This window comes from Anopheles moucheti, chromosome 3 (genome assembly GCF_943734755.1).
Source record: "Anopheles moucheti chromosome 3, idAnoMoucSN_F20_07, whole genome shotgun sequence".
Taxonomy (NCBI): Eukaryota; Metazoa; Arthropoda; class Insecta; order Diptera; family Culicidae; genus Anopheles; species Anopheles moucheti.
Genome location: NC_069141.1, coordinates 44,561,789 through 44,582,647, shown reverse-complemented (window position 1 = coordinate 44,582,647; position 20,859 = coordinate 44,561,789). Strand labels below are relative to the sequence as shown.

Sequence of the window (20,859 nt, the reverse complement as noted above, 5' to 3'; positions counted from 1 at the left end):
TATTCCTTTCGTTTCAGCTTTCAATCGTGTGTTGCCTAGTATGAATCCACAGGAGTTTGGTACTATGGTTTGGATGGGACAGCTTGCATCGCCGCTTGATGAGAACATAACAAATTACTACGGACCACCGCCGGTACCAAGCGTTATGGAAGACATCACACAACAAACCCAAACTATGGTAAGGCAATTGTAAATATTTCCGATATACATGTCCTTTCCTCTTCAACGAGATATGTTTATCTGTGTTCCAAGTATGCTTAACATTCCGGCTTTCTGAGGCAGAATATAAGTTTTAGCATACGCATTTCACTTTATGTGATACCAAAAAGTATTGCTTTTTTCTACTACGTAGTCGTTAAACACAAACAAAACAAACATTTGTTTGGCATCAGGACACCCATTCTCACGTGGCTAACACCAAAACAGCTATTGCTTCAGTTGCTGTATGTTTTTTGTGTTTTTGGTTTTTCATCTTGTCTAATTTGCATTTCTTTTTTCTTCTATTTTCCCCCTTTTATGCTTGTTTGGTTTTGTCTTACGATTATGTTGAACACAAACACACAAACAATGGATCTGATGCACACCACCCGCGCCATCCTTCATCATTGTAATGTTGTGTCACCGTTGAATCGGAATATGTCTCCTGAACAAACGAAATTGGTAACAAATGTACCTTCAATTACTCGTATGATCCCGTGTTTTCAATCGATGCTGGATGTAATTTTGAACTATTTTAATCGAAAACTGTGGTCATAAACTATTTCCCACTCTAACTCTAACGTCACTAAAAAAATAACTGTTTTAACTTGCAATGTTTATGTTTTACATACAACCAATTATATACGTGTGTATTCCGGTGTTAATAACTGTTGACGTTAATCATTGTTAATTAATTAATGTGTGCATGTGTGTATACACACGAATACGTGTCGCATTTGTGGCGCATGTTGTTGCTCGATCAAAACGTTTTTATTCGGGCGAACGCAAATTTAATCACCACTGGAACTGGCACGTTCTTGGTAACGAGCAGGACATGAATCCTGCTGCCATTAGTTCGCTCATGAGTGAATACGGTGGTCACTTGACGGCTATAACCACGCCGTCCGGTTTGTCCACAGTGCCAAATGCTGCGGAAGCACTGGCACTGACTAATCCGGAATTGTTCAATATTCAGCAGCAGCAGCAGCAGCAACAGGTGCAACATCATCAGCAGTTACTGCAACAACAGCTTGCACTGAGTGGATATGGATTTTTGGATCAAACCGCTGCACTAGCAGCTGCGAGTAACGTCGCAACACATGGCGACGCACCACCGACAGCAGCAGGTCTGGCCGGTATTGGCATGCGTCTCATGGACGCGAGTGGGAAACTTGCGGTCAACAGCAGAGCACTTTCATCGGCAGGTGCTGTAGCAGCAGCATCATCTCCGGCTTCGAACGATGATGGCAATAACGAAGGACTGGAGGGCCATGGAGAAGATGAGGATCATGCCGCGTTGCAAAATTATGAACAGTATCAACAGATGATCAATAATGGCACAGGAAGCGATTACCTTTCCGTGTCCGGCCAGGACAATTTGCTACCGTTCAAGTTTATGAACGATCCAGCTATGCTGCAGCATCACTTGCTTGACTATGACGTTATGGCGGATGCATCGAACAGCAACAGCAGTAATAGCAATAGCCGTTGCAGTCCCGGCACAACGGAAACAATGGACGTAGACCATCAGAGTGTGGTATCGAACCAATCGAATTCGCGATTTCATCAGCACCAGCAACAGCAACGGCAACCACAAACACTTGGCAGTGGAGTATCGTATCCTGCTACGCTTTACGGCTGTCCAGTGCCGGTTGAGCGATATGCGAGTAAAAAGATTAGACCAGTGAAGCGACCTGGCCTGGTACTGAAAACCCCTATAGCTTACAAAGGTGACATAGATCCGTCGGTGATTCCCATACAACGCGATGGCATGGGTAGGTTTTCTTTAGTTATTATGTTTTTTTTTTATACCATATGATATTTATTTGCCTCCATTTCGATTCGCTATGATTTCACTGTGTGCTGGTAGTACTAATTAGTCTTTTATGTTAAAGTATTTCTCTCCCTGGCATTTACACATCACGCCATACACACGGTGCACTTCTTTTACTTGGTAAAAGAAAAGAAACGACAGATCAGTTTTGGATTTATTAAAACATTCATTAAGCCATCAAGATATGGAATGATATCAATCTTGTAGTAAAAATAATGTTTTTTTTTAAGTTTGCTTTATAGGCTAATTTTTATTTAATAAATTCAATGTTCCGTTCCATACAAAGTAAACAAAAAAAAAGAAATGTTTCTTTGTCGTCTAATAAGCCCAAAGTTACTAAATCCCTTCCTTTATTTGTGATAATCTGTCAGTGATAAGATGTTCTAATGCTTAACCTTATCCTGGGTTGTTTGTTTTTTTTAGCAATCTGTGAAAAATGCGGTGCCATCGGTGTAAAACATTCGTTCTATACAAAGCAACGGCGGTTTTGTAGTTTGGCATGTGCTCGTTCATTCGAATCACTACGCGTGTACAGTGCACCGTTCCGAACAGGATCTGGAAACAAAGTACCCGGCACGGCAAACGACGACAACAGCAGACAACTGGCCACGTCCTCGTCGACCGACAACACATCGTCCTCCAGTATCGGGTTGCTATCGACACCGCCCGACCAACTAATAGACGATTCGAATCTGTCCACGGAGAACGTGGATAGCAAACGTGTGCCGTTACAGCAACTGCATCAGCATCAGGAACAAGTACAAACGATCGGCTATCGGTTTAAGATGTCTGGAACATCGCACACTCAGCCGATATCTGTCAGTGGCGGAGGTATCCATAGCAATAGTAATAGTCATGATGGCAGTAGTAGTGCCACGAATGGTATGTTTGGTGGTAAGCTGGTTGGTGGCGCGAGCATGCTACAAGAACTATTGCCACAGGAGGAAATTCCTCAGCTACCAAAGGGGAGCCGTTTACCGTCCCCATGTCCACAGGACGATCGTATCAATAGCATTCGTCGGAAACCGAACGAGTTTCACAATTCTTATGATTGGACGCAAGCATTAGCGGAACCAAAGTTTTACGCCGCTCCCGTCACCTGTTTCAAGCACGCGCCCGGTTACGATATGTGGCCGAACGTAGTGATCGGCATGAAGGTAGAGGTGGAAAACACGGACTGTGATGTACCGCAGGCCCTAATTGGTGGTATACCGCACAGCTTCTGGGTGGCGACCGTGTTACGCATTTGTGGTTACAAGGCGTTATTGCGCTACGAAGGTTTCGATGGAGATGCTTCGAAGGATTTCTGGGTTAATCTATGCTCGGCCGAAGTACATCCGGTGGGTTGGTGTGCTACACGCGGCAAACCGCTGATTCCACCAAAGAGCATCGTAAAACCGTCCCCGGATTGGAAGGAGTTTCTCGTGGCCAGGCTCTCGAATGCGCGCACACTTCCGTCGACATTCTACAATAAAATTAGTGATAGTTTTAAGTCACGGTTTCGTGTTGGTTTGAATCTGGAGGTAGTGGATAAAAATCGCATCTCGCAAGTGAAACTAGCGACGATCAGTAAGATCATCGGCAAACGATTATACGTACGGTATTACGATAGTTCACCGGATGATTATGGGTTCTGGTGTCACGAGGATTCGCCGCTGATACATCCCGTCGGTTGGGCAACGACGGTGGGACACAACTTGGCGGCACCGGAGGAATACATGGACAGGATGAATGGTATTGTATTACGTTCGCTGTTCAATCGCACGACATTGTTATGTGGCTATATCAATTTGTTTTGTCTTTCATTATAGCGGCAAGTGATCAAATTCTAGAGCCACACGAAGACGATGCTACGATGGACCTTTTTAAAACGAACTTCCAGTTTGAAGAGTATTGTTACGATGGGAAACAAACAGGGTTTGAGGAAAACATGAAGCTGGAAGCTGTCGATCCACTAAACCTTTCCTCGATTTGTGTTGCCACCGTGATGACGGTACTGAAGTTCGGCTACATCATGGTACGCATCGATTCGTACGATCCGGACGTCAATGGAGCAGATTGGTTTTGCTATCACGAAAAATCGCCTTGCATTTTTCCGGTTGGATTCTGTGCAAAGAACAGTATAACCCTAACGCCACCGAAAGGATACGATCATAGTACCTTCACCTGGGAACAATATTTGCTGGACACCAAGTGTAAACCGGCCACGGAGGATATCTTTCATCGAGACCAAATACGGCAACGTTTTAAGGTAAGTGCCTAGTGGGATTCGTACCCGCAAACAGTTGCAGTTTAACATGATTTGGTGTGTGCGATAGGTTGGAATGAAATTGGAATCTGCCGACTTAATGGACCCAAGACTGATCTGTGTTGCAACGATTGCGCGGGTGGTTGGACGTTTGCTGAAGGTACACTTTGATGGTTGGGAAGATGAGTATGATCAGTGGTTGGATAGCGAAAGTCCCGATATATATCCTATTGGCTGGTGTGTGCTTGTCGGTCACAAATTGGAGGGTCCACGTATATTGCCAAAGGTCGTACCGACGCAAAAAATTTCACCCAAAACGACGAAAAAAGGTAAAAGAAAGAAGAAACTGAAAATGGAGCCTCCGCAAGATGACGGTAAGTTGAAAACATACTTTAAAATTAAAAAGTTTAGTTTAGTTATTCAGAATACAATGCATGATGTACAGGCTGTAGAGTGAATGTTGAATATTCTAATGTAAATTAAGTTTTGAACTAGTCCATCTGATGGAAATGGAAGATTGCTTACTACGATGCTCCGACACTAGTATGTAGTGATTGTAGATAGTCGAATATTTATTTTTAATTTATTTAAATTCCATTATGACGGCAATGCCGTATTTTCGAGATAGTCGAATATAATTAGGTTGATATTATTTCCGATATATTGCGCGTATTAAATGCTGCAACAATATAACCATTATCATCATAAACACGATTAACACATATTAACTTTCCTCTCATCGATCTCAACCATTTATCTCGTTCAGAAATAATAGGTTGTACATATTATATCGATAATTTTGCAGCCCAACCAGCGCCCACGACACGAACGGCAAGAATAAAAAAGGAACAAGAACACTTTGAGCAGCAGAAACTGTTGTCCGCAAACCCTGGCCAATTCGACTATAGTTCGCTCGGCCACATGGTTTCAACCGAACTAGGCGGTCAGCTATCGCAACAGTATTCAAGTGACAGTGGCACCCCATTGCTGATGGAGAATCAACTACAAATGCAACATAATCATCAACCACCGGAGCTGGGCATTGGATTGAGTGGTGGCGTCACCAGTGCATTACACACATTTATCAAACACGAAACAAACCACGACACAACAACATCGCTGCTTGGTGGAACGAGTGCGCTCGGTCCAATCTTCGATCAATCGTCCAGTGGAACCACCAGTGGACCGGCAACCGCCACTGTAGGGCCGGGCAACACGGATACGGACGAAGTAGGTATGCGTACGGAGGACGAGGATGGTGAGTCCAGTTCTGCTACCGGGCTTCCGTCTACAGCACCGTCGTCGGAGATTGCGGACAACGAGATAGATAAAACGATACCTCGACTTATTCATCACGATTCAGCAAATAGTGGTGGATCACCAGACTCGGTCGGTGGTGGTGCGGCCGGTGGTCTCAGTAACTCGAACGGCAGTAACTCCGGTTTGGTCGGTGTAGGTGGCATGCTGAACTCAACGTCCCCCTTCGGTATGGCAGTTTCGAACAGTGGGCAGATCATGCCTGAAAGCTGGGAAGTGAAAGACGTTGCTACCTTTCTTACGATCAATGATTGTGCCGTACATGCGGAACAGTTTGTGCAAAACGATATCGATGGCAAACGATTGCTGGAACTCAGCAAGGACGATATTATTACGTTGCTAAATCTGAAGGTAGGCCCGGCGCTAAAAATCTTCGATCTCATTCAGCAACTAAAGTGTAAAATCGATCCGACCAAATTGCGCCACCTTTCTAAAGGCACTGGCAAAAAGTTTCTCTAGTAGCTATCACTTTTGCAGTCTGCAGCTCCTTTCTATAAAGAATGGATGCGTTTTTGGATTTTTTTTTGTTTTTCTTTCTATTTTTCTCTTAGCTTAATTAACGTCACTGGAAACTTGATCAACCTACACGCATTGCCCTGTAGTTGAATCTTTTTATTTTTTTTTCGGTGCAGCCACCTCTCTTTCATACACGATCTTTTTTATCGTGTTCTTTATATTTGGTTTGAACTTTTCAATGATAACAGAATTACGACAGAATTATACTTGAATGCAGTTCAGAGTTACTGATCATAGCACTGCAATAGTTAAAATCAGATGATTATGTTCTATAATTTTTGTTATATGTCTGTTCGAGTAAAAAACTCGAAGAAATTAGTAGTTTTGGCGCGATACATAACTATTAGGCAGTCGTATATAGTGTTCCTTATGGAATCCGAGTTTTCAGTTAAAAATAATTGGGTTTGAAATTTGTTTCAACCTGGAACAAAAATACTACACAAAAGAATCCAATAATGTTTCGAAATGGCAGAGCAAACATTACACTATTGGCTCATTTAATATTTCTATCAAACGTTTTCTTCTAGCAACACATACCCAGTTTTTGTACACGATGATGTTTTATTCTAATGAACTTGAAATATACAGAATTTTTTCAACCACGGTTAATGATGGCCACTCACCTTTCAGCTACAAATAATAGCGTCAAAACATCGTATTACAATTAGTTGTTTTAGATTTTTCTTGCGCTAGATGAAAGTGTCATACTAAATTGATTTACTAAACAGGCAACCAATTTCATGAATAATGTATCCATTGAAGGATAATCATTGAAAGGAAGCGTTCTTTCGAAAAAGAAAATGTATAGCAAAAGAAATGTAGGAACAGTTGATTAGTAAGTTTTGTATAGCAAATTCAGGAAGGAATACAATACAAATCGTACTATCAGTAGACTCATCAGCAAACGCGTACAATGAAACATACCATAAAGAAAGCACATATGTTAACACAACTGGAACACACGAATCAGGGATATATATCCAGCAAAACAGCAGTTGCATCGTACGGCGGCCTCTTAAACAACAGAGCAACAGAGAGGTTAAAACACTTTAGTTAGAGATGAATCTGACAGCCATCAGAAAAACAATACAAATCCAGGTCTAGTAAGATTTAAGAATCTTCCAAGGATAAGCCTAGCAGCAGTTTATAAACAAAAAAAAAAACCTGATCTTAATCATGCGCAACAACAGTACAGTAAAAGCAAATTGGTTAATTCATATCCATACCAGTTTTTATTGTACGCTTTGTTTAAAACAACACGATATCAAATCAAATTGTACTTTGCGAACGATATCGACCAGTCAACAACGTAACACGAAAATAGTAAACTAAAACGTCGATATTGAGTTACTGCATCATATTCGATTTATTTAACAGGTCGCTGTGTAAACTTGTAAGCAAATAAGCCAAGCCATAGATCAATCGAACTACACGATCTACTTTTTTATTGTTCTATTGTTGCATACTGCAGAGTTTTTTTAGTTGCTACCTGACTTACCGTGGACTTATCTTGAGCTCATGAGCTTCTTGAACTTTAAACTATGTTTGGGCCATTATGGTAAATACTTAAGTAAAAAAATCCAATCGAAGAAAACTCAGGCTAAGATCAGTTCGGTAGAGAAATGTTGTCTCCCATCATTGCAAAAGACAATTGTTCAGCAATGTTAATTGTTGTTTGCTTGATCCGTACATAGCTAAAGGATCTATCCGAATTCCACTTGATACTCGTTGTAACTTCAGCCAAAAATGAGCCACCTTGTTGCAAAGTATCTGAAACCAGTAGAGGATACTAAACGATGAGATACTAAATTAATTAACAGAGACATAACCAGTCTAATTTTAATACGCTGCAGAACTGTAACCTTTTTAAAATAGCACTGATTTGTTCTAATGTACCTTTAGTGTTGTTTTTGCAAATCAACGTGTTTGCTATTAATGGCTTTTTTTTTCTCCAAACGAAAGCACACACAGCTGCTAATGAAAGGGCACGAACGTAACAAATCAAAACTCAAACTGCACCAAATGTCAGGGTTAGATTTCATATTAATTTTCACACCGTTAGCTGATTAGCAAACTACACAGTGAAAAAACAGTGAAAGCTGGTTGTAAGGTTTATTAAAATGAACCACTGCGCTTCTTCAGTGTGCGTGTGGACAAAATAGAATTGCCGGCAAAGAAATGGAGCGTGTTGAAAGTTTAAAGTTTGGTTTAAGTTCATTCTAGAACATTAAACTACCTTTATTCGGAAACATACTGTAAAAAGCGATATCGTTTTAAGTACGGTAGCCTCCCTGGTTAAGTTATCGCCAGACCAAAATGTCTGAAGTAGATATTACAATTCATGAACCGTACAGCACAGTTGCGGAAGCTGGTGAAATGCGATAATGCAGTGAATCTGAGTGAATGGAATTAAAAGTTAAGCGTTGATACACAAAGCAAAAGATAAACTGTACAGCTATATTATAGGGTGTATGCTAGTAGGATGAAAACAGTGCAGCACGTATGAGTTTAGAGTATGTATAACACGTTAAGATGAGATAACTCCAATTAACCGGATATGAGGAGAATTTGAGGAGTCTGTGCGTGCAAACGCAAAATCGAGTAATTATTTTATTAAAAAATATATCTACACACAAGGATAGTGCTGTTGGTTGGGTTCTACTTTCAATAATAGTGACCGAAATTGAGTTACAATGTAATTAGTAATTTTATACAGAAACACAAAAAGCAACTAATCTGTATCAAAACTAATTGAATGAAGCTGCTGAAATTCGATCTTTCTGATGATAATGATTTATGATTGTTTACAGAAGTTCTCTTAGTCGAACACGGTCGAATTCCGTTGTCTGTCAATCCTTTTTAGCAGGCACATCAACGTCATCACTCTATCATTACCATCTCAATGTGGACCTGCCTAGTCTGCTCTGTCCATAGGGACAACCTAAAAGTACTATACGGGCTTTACGGCGGTTCGCATTCGCTTTATTAAAATGAGTTCATCGTACAGCTCATAGAGCTCGTCATTGTGGAGGCTCCCACATTACCCTTCCTTCTTCACTGGAACATCCTACTGAGAACATCTTCCCACCGAACGCGGCCTAAAGGATGTCTTCAATTTTCAACGAGACATATGCAACTCTTTGGGGAACGATTGAACTATTTCACCGTTATCGATGGAAAAAGTAAATTCTACTTATTATGGTACAATACGACACTACAGAACACTCCGGACACTACGGACCATCCATACTGTATCATGCACTTCCGGGCGTTACAATGGCAGTATACTGTTAATCTTTGCACTGCTGTGATCTTTTTTAGTCCTTTTTGTTCATTGTTCAAAATGAAATGTTATGTTCTGTTTTTTCTTAATTTTGTTGACATCTTTTTTCGACCCTTTATATACTATTTTATCAGTTCGGATTCAGTATGTGAGAAAATTTGCATCATATTTTGGTACTTTGATGAACCAACGTACGTTTTGAATTTGAACGAAGAAATGTTGCTTGGGTAAGCTTTTCGTTAAAAACAGGGGTGGTCGATCAACGTCATTTTTACACAGGCATCTAAAATTTAAATTCGCACAGTTAAAATTCGAAGATTTTGGCTGTATGTACAATTGCTTGTGTCCAGCTTGTACCAGTTGACTTTAACCGGCTCAGAAATATGATTTGCGGTCAATAATTAGCTTATTGATAGCATATTTAGCAGATTTTTGAGTTTTTTTATTTGTTATTTTTAATTGATTAATTTTACGAAACCTACCTAAACTTATATTAAACATAATCAAAATAATTATCATAAACAAACAGAAGTACATTTATCCCAACTTATACACATTGTTATACAGCGAGTTTCAATTACATTATTTAAGGCACTAAGCGGCACGTAACTGACGGTGAAATTTGTTAAATGGAATCGTTGCTCGCTCGTGCGCACGCACACTACGTTATTTTTAAATTTTTATTCTCATACGCCCTAGCGTTGATTCTCACACAACTAAACTCCTCTGCCCATTTCTCACACAGGCGCAAAGCGTCGCGAGAGTTGTGATTACCATTCGTGTTTGAATATTATTTATTTCATCTATGTTTACACAAAGTACGGTAAACAAACGCACAACAGTGCAAAATAAGCCAACAACGCCGAGTTTACGGTTGCAAAACGTCGATTCCGGTTCACAATTCAAAGCATGTGAACACCCCTCTACGCACACTACTGCATGGATCGGAAAGTAAACGACATTGTGTATGGATGTGTGCACCTGGGTATGCGCGAGAGAGAGCGAGAAAAGAGAGGATTTTCCTGTACGCTTTATATATGCACCCGGCATACGCGAGCTGGTCGGCCAACGTGTAAAAACACCGAATGTACATTATTTACCCGGTGCGGCGTTAGTGTGTGTGGTGTGAGCAAATATCGAACGCGTTCGACTCAGCTGTTTCCCGCCACCTAGAATTCCCAGAAATCAACCGAGAGCCATCAAAGCGTGTTGTGCGTTCGGTTCGCTCGCTCAGAGGACGCTTGTGTTCGCTCGTTTCGTGCTTGTTATTCTGGTGTGCCTGGTTAGTTTCGCGCATTCTACGTTCGATCGACGGAGCATAGGAAGTGTAATTTTCGGTGGCGTTTATGCGATGAAATTGCCTGGCGTTTTGCGGTGGAAGTACGGTGAAGCGAATAACTGCAAATTATATGATTCGCCGGTGCTTGTCCAGTGATAGTGAGAAATGTTATCAGAAGTAAGACAACCGTAACAATTGCAAGAAAAGTCACCACCACCATCATCAGCGCTCAAACAAGCGGTAAAACGCAATATCCAGAGTTTGGGGGGAATGGATTATATGTTAAGCTGTGTATGATAACCGTGTGTAAATGCTGTGGCATCCAAAGTGTTGTTGTTCAGTGTCATCTTCACAATCAAACTCAAGCTAGAAGAAGGGGGGTGCTAGTGAAGTTCTTGTTGTAAGGCAATTTTGGAAGGTTGTCAACCCCCTGAGTGTGAAGAAAGGATTTCGATAGCTACTTCGATCGGCAACCCAGTGTACGCGCGTGGGTCAGTCGAAACAACGACAGTATGGTGCACAGGAATTATTACTGTTTATTTATTAGAAACATCTCTTTTGTAGTTCTTTTGGGCAAGGTAGACCATGGAGTGTGAAAATGCCGCACAAAAGAATACATTTGGGAGGACGTGTGTGTGTGTGTGCAAATATTCCTGTGAACGTGTGTTTGTGTGTGTGTGAATAGTTTAGCGGATTTGTTTTGATTCTCTTCACACTTCGAGTGGATGGAATTGGGATGCAAATCGGCTCGCCCTGTCGGCCCTGTATAAATGGCTTCTTGGGAATTGTAATTAATTTTTTTTGACTGTGTACATTTTTTCCAGAATACGAATATAACAAAACCGAGTCATTTGAATATTTATCAAGAAATTTGTGTGACAGTGTGTGCGTGTACAGAAGGAAAGATAGGAGCTAAGCGTACGAGCAGCAAGGTAGGAGTTGTTCTGTGTTTGATTTAGTGTTCCGACAAAATAGCGCTGTTGTGTTAACACACTGCAGAAACAATAGTTCCCGGCGCCTGTGTATGTGTGTGTGTGAGGGAGTGTCCTGTGGTGGCAGGGGCATGTTACCCACGAGTGTCGCGTGCAGCAAGTGAAGCGGTGTATTGCGACCCGCCTTATGGTGTTTGCGAATATTCGCGCCACGGATGATGTCGTTGGTGGACGTTTGGAACAGAAACGAAGAATCTCCAACGAAGAGTGATTGTAAGAAGCAAACCCACTACACCGGACCGCACCATATGCAGCTAGACACGATGCAGGACATCATATGTGAGGACGACACAGTGAGGTGAGTTTTACCCATTCACCGAAGTAGGCGCAGCAAAGTTCACCAGGAGGCGGAAAAATGTGTAGTAACCCACCACCAAAAATCGATATTTTCTTCTTTGCACACGAACCACACGACCATATTGTGGTGTTTGTGGCCTAACCAGAGACACGTACAGTGCCCATATCAAGCGCACACCCACATGTACACGCAAGCGCGCGCCTATGTATATGCCATTGTTCCGTAGTGTACAGATTGGCGGCGTGGCGTTGTCCGTGTTTTTTTTTACAAAATACACGGGCGACAAAAACGAGAACGAAACGTAATAATACTTTTTGTAATATTTTAATCAACTGCTTAAGAGTTATTCTCACATCTGCTGGAAGGAAAAATCCTTTCGCAGGCCACTGCTACGTGGGATGACGCGCGAAGGCGTCGCATACTGTAAAAGGTGCGTGAATGGACGCTTGATGCTTGTGTGTGTATGTGTGGGTGGTGTTTCACATTTAAAAGGGAAAAGGTGTTTTCTCCTTCAATGACTACACTGAGGATGGATGGGTCGGCTCAGCTGTATTTCGATGGTGGTGTGTACAGGTTTATTCTCTGTCGCCTCTTAACACACAATACAAAGAAGAAGAGCAAGAATGCATGTGAGCGAGAAAGCATGTGCTGCTGAACTTCGCGGTGGAATACTGCGTCATGGCTAGCCCTATATACTTGTAATCAAATTTAGACGAGCGCATGATGGGAAAAAGCTGCTTTTCCACCCTGCATGCATGTATTGGGAGGGTAGAGCAATGCAGGATTTGATGGGAATGAAGAATGGCCTTTTTTGTTGCTGCTGTCGTTTGGCTCCCGTTTTGGAACTGCCTATTCCGAGGGAAATTCCTCAAAGGTATTGGTCATTGTGAAATTTCCTGAAGTGTGTTTTGTCCAGGGGAGTATGGGGTGATGTCTGGAGATGGTAGGGCCTCTCTTTCTCTCATTCGAATGCAGGGTCCTCCAGGGTTTGTATCGTAGTGTTCCGCACCAATACTACTAGGCATATGCAATACGCTGCTGCTGCTGCTACCCGTTGATGCCATCCTCGTCCAAGAATATGATGCGTAACTTTCTGTATGAGAACGATTAAAAGGGAGCGGCAACAATGGTCAGAGCTGCAACTCAAGCGTAGAAGATGCGGTGTGAGAGAATTCATCCACCTTGAGCAGGATAGAACGAACAAGCAAACCTTTCCAAGTGTGATGATGTTGTATGTTGCAACGCATTCTCATTTTATTCCCGTTTCCCGTCCGTTCTCCACCGCTTCCCTGTCTCGTTTTGGTATCATCCTTCGGTTTGGTAGTCGCTATTCTCACCGCTAGAGGGCCGGGCGCATTTTTTACGCCGATTTTCCAGTCAAAACATAGGGATGTGATGTCGTGCAACGATGCTAACGCTGATCGTTTTGCTTTGCAGTGGTATTGGTGTATCCTGAGGGAGCGAGCGTCGCATGCTACGATGCATTGTACAGGGACATGGAACTTACTTTCGATTGTGTGCGGGTTGCCTAAGCGACGAAGCGCAGGGCAAGAACGCTGCCGAATATATACAGACAACTCCCAGACACAATACTGTGGTGTGCACGGATCGATGTGTGAGTTGGGTGTGTGTGTGTTTTTTTGGATTGTACATATTTTCTAGAGACGCGTCCGTTGTTGCATCGGGAAAGAGGGAGCGTATTCTATGATCAGATGTTACCAAAAACCATATGTTGGTGTAATGTAATGCATGTTATTTTGCACAACTTGGAGTGTTCCTTTAGCTTTTATCCCTTTTTACCTCGAAATGTTCTGTTTAAATGGCTGCTAATCTGATGATGTCTTACTGCAGATGGATACCAGCGTCGATTGTTTGGAGGTATTAAATTAGCACCTACGCATGCATTTTACAGCTCTTGTCAAAAACTGCCCAAAGTTAAAGCGATGCAGATAGGCTTAATAATAGTTGCGGCTTTACTAAGCGGTTTGTGAACGTTGGGGGCGGGGGGTCAGATTTGGCGCGCGCTTATCATACCCTCCGGCGCCCCCCGTATGTGGTCTGGGGGTGAGATAAAGTTTGCGCGCGCGTATTGCATAACCCCCCGTATTCTACGCGGCGAAAACATCATCATCTGATTTGCACCCATGCAGAATGAATGAGAAAGAAGAAGGAAAGCCCGAAAGAAAAGGGTGTACTGCTGCTGCTGCTGCTGTGTTGTGTAGTATTGCAAGTGTTTCCGAGAGCGCGCACCTTGCTGGGTCTCCTCCTTACGCGTTTACCAGCTGTAAAGAGCGTTTCTCTTTTCCTGTTTTTTTTTGTTTTCTCGTTGTTGGTGCCTCTTTCTCTCTAACGTTCGTTACCCACCGCCACCATCGTCATCACCCTTCAACAACAGCTGGCGTACACCGGGGCTCGCGGGGTTGTGTTTTGTGTTGTTTTATTGCCTTCGGTGAATGCGATGCTTCCTCCTCCCCACCGCACCCTTCAACACACACACACACACACCACCCCTCCCATCCACCGGCGTACCCTAACGAGCCAACAAATACAATCACTCTGAGTGTGCCGCGCCCGCACACGCCTCCTCCTGCTTACACACACGGGGCATCGCACACATCGCGCCCAGTGACGACGACGACGTTGTTTTGGTAACGAAATTACGCAGTAATTTTTATACCATTTTCTTCTTCTCGACTTTTTTGTGGACGTGTGTGCCTCGTTCGCGTTCTTTCCGAGTGCTAGGAGAGGGGAGGGAGTAGGGGAGTGTGTGTGTGAGGGAGCAAGAAATTCCCAAGCGAGAGGGAGAGAGGACACTAGAATCGGAAGCACACAGTAACAACCCCCGGTGGAAAGGCAGGCAGCCTTACAAAAACGTTGGATATTTTTTTACAACATCAACATACCCTCTATATGATGAGCATTGTCTGCTATTATTAAACTGCAGCTAGAAAAACCTTTTCCGCACGTTTGTAAAGCATCGTTGGAATAGAATTTAAATTGTTAAACGTAAACTCCCCGTACATGAAGTTGTAATATTGTTCTTACGTGTAGTAACGCTTTTAGAATATGCGATGGGAAATGATGTTATGAAAGAAAATAACATTCGGTGCGATTACGATTTGTGGCAGTCAGCTGTTGTTGATATTTCGAACCAGCTGTGTGTAGGGATGTGTTTGTGATTTTTTTTTTTGTTTTGAATGCATCAGTATAGCGCCCCTGGTCTGATCGGTCGTCGGCTGACTTAAACTGCCATTCGGAACTAATAACAAACCCCCACAGCTGTTCAGCTGTCGATTTGGACCCCCCCCCCCCCACCCTTTCCCCCACGCTCCACTCCAAACGCCATCTCGAGCACATCAGCTTTAATTTTTTCGTTTAATTTATTGCATTTCTATGCCTTCAAAATTGTAGTTATTTGAGCATGATGATGATGTTGTGGGTGGTGGGTATTGTTTGGGTTTGAGTTAGAAATAGATTTTTTTTTATTCTATGCGTCAATGATTTAGAATAGTATAAACAAATAAAAGCACGAAAGAGTTATGAATTTCAGCTGGAATGTCGGAAGATTTTTTTATTCCTCATGATATCATATATTTTATTCAGCCTAGCTTTCGATAGTGCAGATCAATTCAGAGATAATATAAAGATGTGCCTTAAATTCATACAGATCTATTATTATTATTTGGAAAACCATTTAACTCTTAAGATTCTTTTAGAATAACTTGAAGCATTTTTTAAAAAGATTCTTGAATATTGATAATGACTCACAGATTCATGAGTCTTTTGACAGCCGACTCATGGTTCGAGTTGCACCTCACTTAAGATTCGCGAAGATGAATGACTCTGAGAAACAACCCACATTTCGGATTTCTGATAAATATTCTCTTTCGAGAAGGTGCACGAAGGTGTACGAGTAAAGTATTGGATAAGCAGGAACAAGAGCAAAGAAAGCTAAGAAACAACACAAGTTCCCTCATTCCTCAATGTTTCGTCTTGGTAGTGTGTTTTCCTTTTCGATGCGGTTGGCCGGAGCCATCACGAACAATTTTTATGCTCGTTCTAATGTAATTATGAGCTACCGAATAAGGCTTTTTCCTTTCTACTGGAAAACGAAAGCGGACAACGCAAATGGTTGTTATTTCACATTACAGACAGGTTTGAAATGCATGCAATGCATTTGTTTAAACGTTTGGATAAAATTCAGACTTACTCTTACTTACTCTCAGTAATTCAAATGCATCCAAATTCAGGTTGCATTTTGTCTGAGAAATATTCCTTTACAAGCATTTGCAGTACTCTGTATTAATAGTAAACTCTGAATTATGGGACTCCAAACATCGCCACTAGTGGCCGTATGTTAGAATTGGTTAGAAACAAAACACGGTGCGTAGGAGAAACAAGGAAAAAATGCGCCACCCTCAAAAAAAAAAAGGTAAACATGAACGAGAGGAGACGTACGGGCGAGAATGCCGGGAAAAACAAGTGCTTGAAACTATTGATGTTTTGTCGTTGTGTTAGTAAGTTGGTGCATATGGTGGTGGTACCCTTTGCTATGACAACAGCGTGTATTGTGGCAACAGTGTACGGTCGCAGCCAGTGGCACATGGAAAGGTTTGTTTTGTCAGCTGTTTTGTTGTAAGCCAGCGATCCAAGTACGCTGTGCGCGTTTTTTGTTTCCACGGGAATGTCGTTGTGAAGTCGTATTTTCCAAAGCATCCTAAGACGGAGTCGATGTAAAGTAGGACAATATTGGGTTTTGTCGCTTGGAAGTTGTTGTGCGCTATTGTTATGAAATCATTTTTAAACATATTGTGCTCCACAAATATTTGCATACCAAATACTTCAAAATAGCTCCAAAAAAAGAAGTTCGCTCATCAGTAGAGTTTTTTTTCAATAAATAATCAATGTACGAAGCAAAGCTCCTGTAAGTCAGCATATTTTTCGTATCAATAATGCTCACATGTGTGTGCTGCTGTTGGTATGCGATGTTCCCAGTCGCTTTACCGTTCCAAACGTTCATGTCTTCCATTTGCGCCAAGAAAGCAAAACAGCTGACCTGGAAGCGGGTTTCGTCGCAGTTCTTACCACCATCCCATCATCATCGGCCATCACCACCACCACACAGTCAGTGCGCGGCTGATTGATGTGTGTTGCGTTTGGAGCCAGAGCGCCGGTGGCACAAGTGGCGAGAAGAGCGAGTGGATGTAATCAGATGGAAGTTCTCATTATCATGAGTCAGATTTTTCAAACGCAGTTGTGTGCGCGGGGTGGTCGCCGCCATGCTCTGGTGTTGGGAAAAGCGCATCCCGAGAGGGGAATCACATTCCGCGGGACCTTCGGTTCCCGACACAGTGGCAATATCATCCACCCCTTGGGGGAGGGGGGAAGAGAGTGGTGGCAGAGTAATTACAGTCGCTAAAAATAGCATTTGCGCCCCTATCTTCATTCAACAGAGTCGCTTACTACTACTAGGCACCACCACCATCATAGCGAGACTTATTCGCGCGCATCCGCTTGCCTGTTGTTTCTGTCCGTGTCCGGGCATTTCCGCCATCCGCTAATAGGCGCGCCCTGGAAGGAAGCGGGCGAGGCACAGCATGTGACGTTATGGTTCTCCCATTTTACGTTCCCCCCGCAGCTGCCTGGATGTGTGTGAATGTTTACATGTTTGGCACAAATAATGGCTAAGCATCACTAAATGGGGGATTAGAGAGAAAGAGATAGACAGAGAGAGTACATGCTCCTTCCACTTTATGGAAATTGCAAGTATTAAATGTTGGTTTCTTTAAAAAAAAATAGCCAGCTTTAACTTTCACTTGTTCGATTGCATCTTATCAAAAAGAGTCTAGTACTACGAGTATAAAGCGTAGTAGTAGTGGGCCTTCGTTATCAAGTGAACCAACCCTGGAACCCTGAAAGTGCCAGCAAGAGGAGTGGTAGAAGCAAAAGGCACAAAAAAAAATCGATCATTTATGTCAAGTATGTGCAATGAGGCGACGATGATAAGCGCGTGGATTTGTTGAGCAATCCCATCGGGTTCGAATGCGCAGCACACCACACAAAGTCCCCGGTGCAAGTTTACAATGTTAGCATCAATGCAATTCTGAAAACGGGTGGCCCTTATATGCGGTTACAGAATTATGACTCAACGGAAACCGATTCGAACCAGTTTCGCGCTTCACGAAAAGATGATCCCGCCGCCGCCGCCCGGTGCATTACGGCGTTTGTGCATTTGGACGACAGCCAACGCGGTGTGGGTGGGTGGAAATGGTCGTCTAGAATACGGTGACGACGTGTACAAAGTTTCACTTGTTTGTATCCATGGTGAGGGGGGGGGGGGGGGAAGTAATAGTTTGTTTTTGGCGGATGTGTTGCATGCGCAAAGAAGCGCAGTACGCGCCTCGTTTTTGTATCCGCGCGATACAATGTTTACTGGCGAAATAAAATGTTTGTCCGCTAAATACCACCACCACCACCCGACCTTCAATGCCGGGCGAAGCCAACCTAAACCGGCACAGGAAACTTTATTAGTTCTCCCCAACCTCAGCACACAACGATCTGGCAGTGGCTTTATAGTTCCGTTGAAATGATCGTAAATCATACCATGGTAGCGTAGCGCGTCATTTGTTATCGTATCGTGGCAAAAATGGCTTGGTAACGGTTCGGTTTGGGTTTTCCAACTAAGATGAGACATTCTTGGTACAATGTGTAAGTTTTGTGTAAACATTTGTTTCAGTTGTACATTCCAATATACCATTCGAAATGTATATATTCAGTAAAAAGGGATATTTTTCTAGCAAAAAAGCCTTAAAGAAGAGGGCATTAGAATTTTGCAAGTTTGAATAACTTTGACGTAAGAAATGTTTGGAAAAATTCTAAATAGATTTGTGTTGTTCACCAAAAGTTGGCCGATTTTCTTCTGTTCGAAAAGATTTGCCAATTCTGCTCGAAAACTTCAACACATGCAAAAAAAGGTTAGACGAAGGGTGAAATATCGAACAGGAATTGTATCGTGTGAACTTAACTAAAAACGTGCGACTACATACGAAGATTCGAGGAAAAACATTGTATCCAATGAGCCTCTATGACGTCCGCCGATCAGCTGATTTGTCGACGGAAGTATTAAGCGTCACCTGATGCTAGTAATGTGCACAATGATTCAAACTGAATGAATGTTTTAAATCATTCTAGGGAGTGATTCATGTCTCGAAAAACAATATGTATAACTCCTACTTATACTCGTTCACAATACCCATGCACTATATGTTCATAAAATCATTCAACATAATTATGATTTAACTCTTCACGGCGATCTTCAATTGCGAGTTGACCCTTATGGAAATTAACTCGCGAATTGATTTTTCATAGCGATCTTTAAATTAAATAAGTAAAATAAGTAAAATAAAGGAAAATAAGTAAATAAGTAAAATGTAACCATCCAACTATCTAACTATTCTTCACTGGGTGCATCCATTCATGTGATAATCATGGATAGTCTACGTAGTATCAGAAATTGAATGATATTTTTGTCCTTTAAAGGACACAATTTTAATCCCAGGTGTTTCAGCTGTAACACATGCAATCGTTTTCCTTCATTGTATCCCGACTGCTACCGGTCTGTGTCAGTCCCTGGTGGCCGACTCTACGCAACTCCGTTACCGGGGCACGTTACACTGCATGTGCATATGTTGTTGCTTTGGTCGACCCGTGCAAAAAAGACCCAACAGCGTCGGAGAATGATCGTTCCGACGACCTTCGCGGGATATCTAGCTGCCTGGCGCGTTGTAGTCACAATGATTACGGATCGGTGGCTAATGATGATGATGGCGCCGATATTATAGATAGGAGGCGCCGTTAAGCGTTGTTGTTTTGTTTTTGTTTTGCGATGTAGTAGTGCAACGCGGTCGGAAGAGTGATTGAAAAAAAAAACCAGATTCCCGCGAGGGTAGTTTCTAATTCCCCATTCGGGGGCAATTTCATTTCGTTTAGTGTAGGAAATGTAATCGGTTTTGCTAGAAATACACACAATAGGGGGATGCAAAAACCTTAAACTGGGAACATTAGGGAAGTGATCATGAGTGCGTGATTATTCTACACTATGTAGTTAATCGTTCGTAGAAGATTGGTTTTCGAACGATTAAACACTTCTTTCACCCCCCTTTTTTTAAACAAAAGAGTAATTTATTTTAATTGCTATGTGTTGTAAATATTAATGCTTTTATGGCTGAATTTTTGTGTTTTACTCTTTCGAACCATTGTAAATTGATATGCTGTTGCCTGGCGGTCGTATCGATTGCAGCGATGATGCACACACACAATTAGTGACGTCGCAGAACAGCAGCGAGCTTTGGTTTTACGCTTCAACTGCATCAGAGTGCATGCGATCACTGTCATATTGCAGCACTTTCTCTCCCTCAACCCTTCGCCCTTCCGGTGTTCGGGTGGGGGTGTTGTGATATTGTTCAGCTGGAACTCACAGTGCACCCGTGCACCGGGGGTTGTCCTTGCGTGCGTCATTTTCATTTAGCGTCGTAATTTGCCTTCAGCTCCAGGAGCGGTTTGCGACGAGCGGCCGCAGTAAGAGTTATTGGCGCCAAAGGGTTTTGTCGAATGAGGGAAGCAGTGGTTTATTGACGTGTGTAGTGCTGTGTGCAATGTTTATCCATTCCATTGGCAAGGTTGCATGATGGGGACACGAGGTGCTGGAGCTCTAGCGCGAGCGAGAGAGAAACAAAAACCACGTTAACGACGAAATTGTGGTTTTACGATAGACGTACTCTCATACACATCAAAGAGGAGATACACATACGAAAAAAAAGGCCGGTACACAAGGTGTGTGCTACGTGGTGTGGTGTATACGGTGTACGGTATGAATGGTTGGTTCCCCATGCGTG

General features: G+C 42.5%; 2 protein-coding genes across 4 annotated transcripts in view; both read left to right on the top strand.

Moving 5' to 3' along the window:
• Positions 1-16: 16 nt before the first annotated feature.
• LOC128303193 (polycomb protein Sfmbt) lies at positions 17-8,744 on the top strand (the record flags this gene model as incomplete). The annotated part of the gene is made up of 6 exons (XM_053040060.1): positions 17-178; positions 1,031-1,973; positions 2,456-3,766; positions 3,844-4,283; positions 4,351-4,654; positions 5,047-8,744. Coding segments are annotated over 6 exons (4,170 nt in total), but the record flags the coding sequence as incomplete, so codon positions are not given.
• Positions 8,745-10,616: 1,872 nt separating this feature from the next.
• The window catches only part of LOC128301312 (formin-J), a 77,454-nt gene continuing 67,211 nt past the window's right edge, over positions 10,617-20,859 (top strand). Inside the window, exons 1-2 of one of the 3 annotated variants that reach the window (XM_053037717.1) lie at positions 10,617-10,678; positions 11,500-11,965. In XM_053037717.1, the coding sequence (XP_052893677.1) occupies positions 11,823-11,965 (143 nt within the window). In that variant the 5' untranslated portion in view covers positions 10,617-10,678; positions 11,500-11,822. Of the gene's footprint in view, positions 10,679-10,722; positions 10,916-11,499; positions 11,966-20,859 lie in introns of those variants that run through there. The other 2 variants (XM_053037716.1, XM_053037718.1) reach the window with 2 other exon arrangements.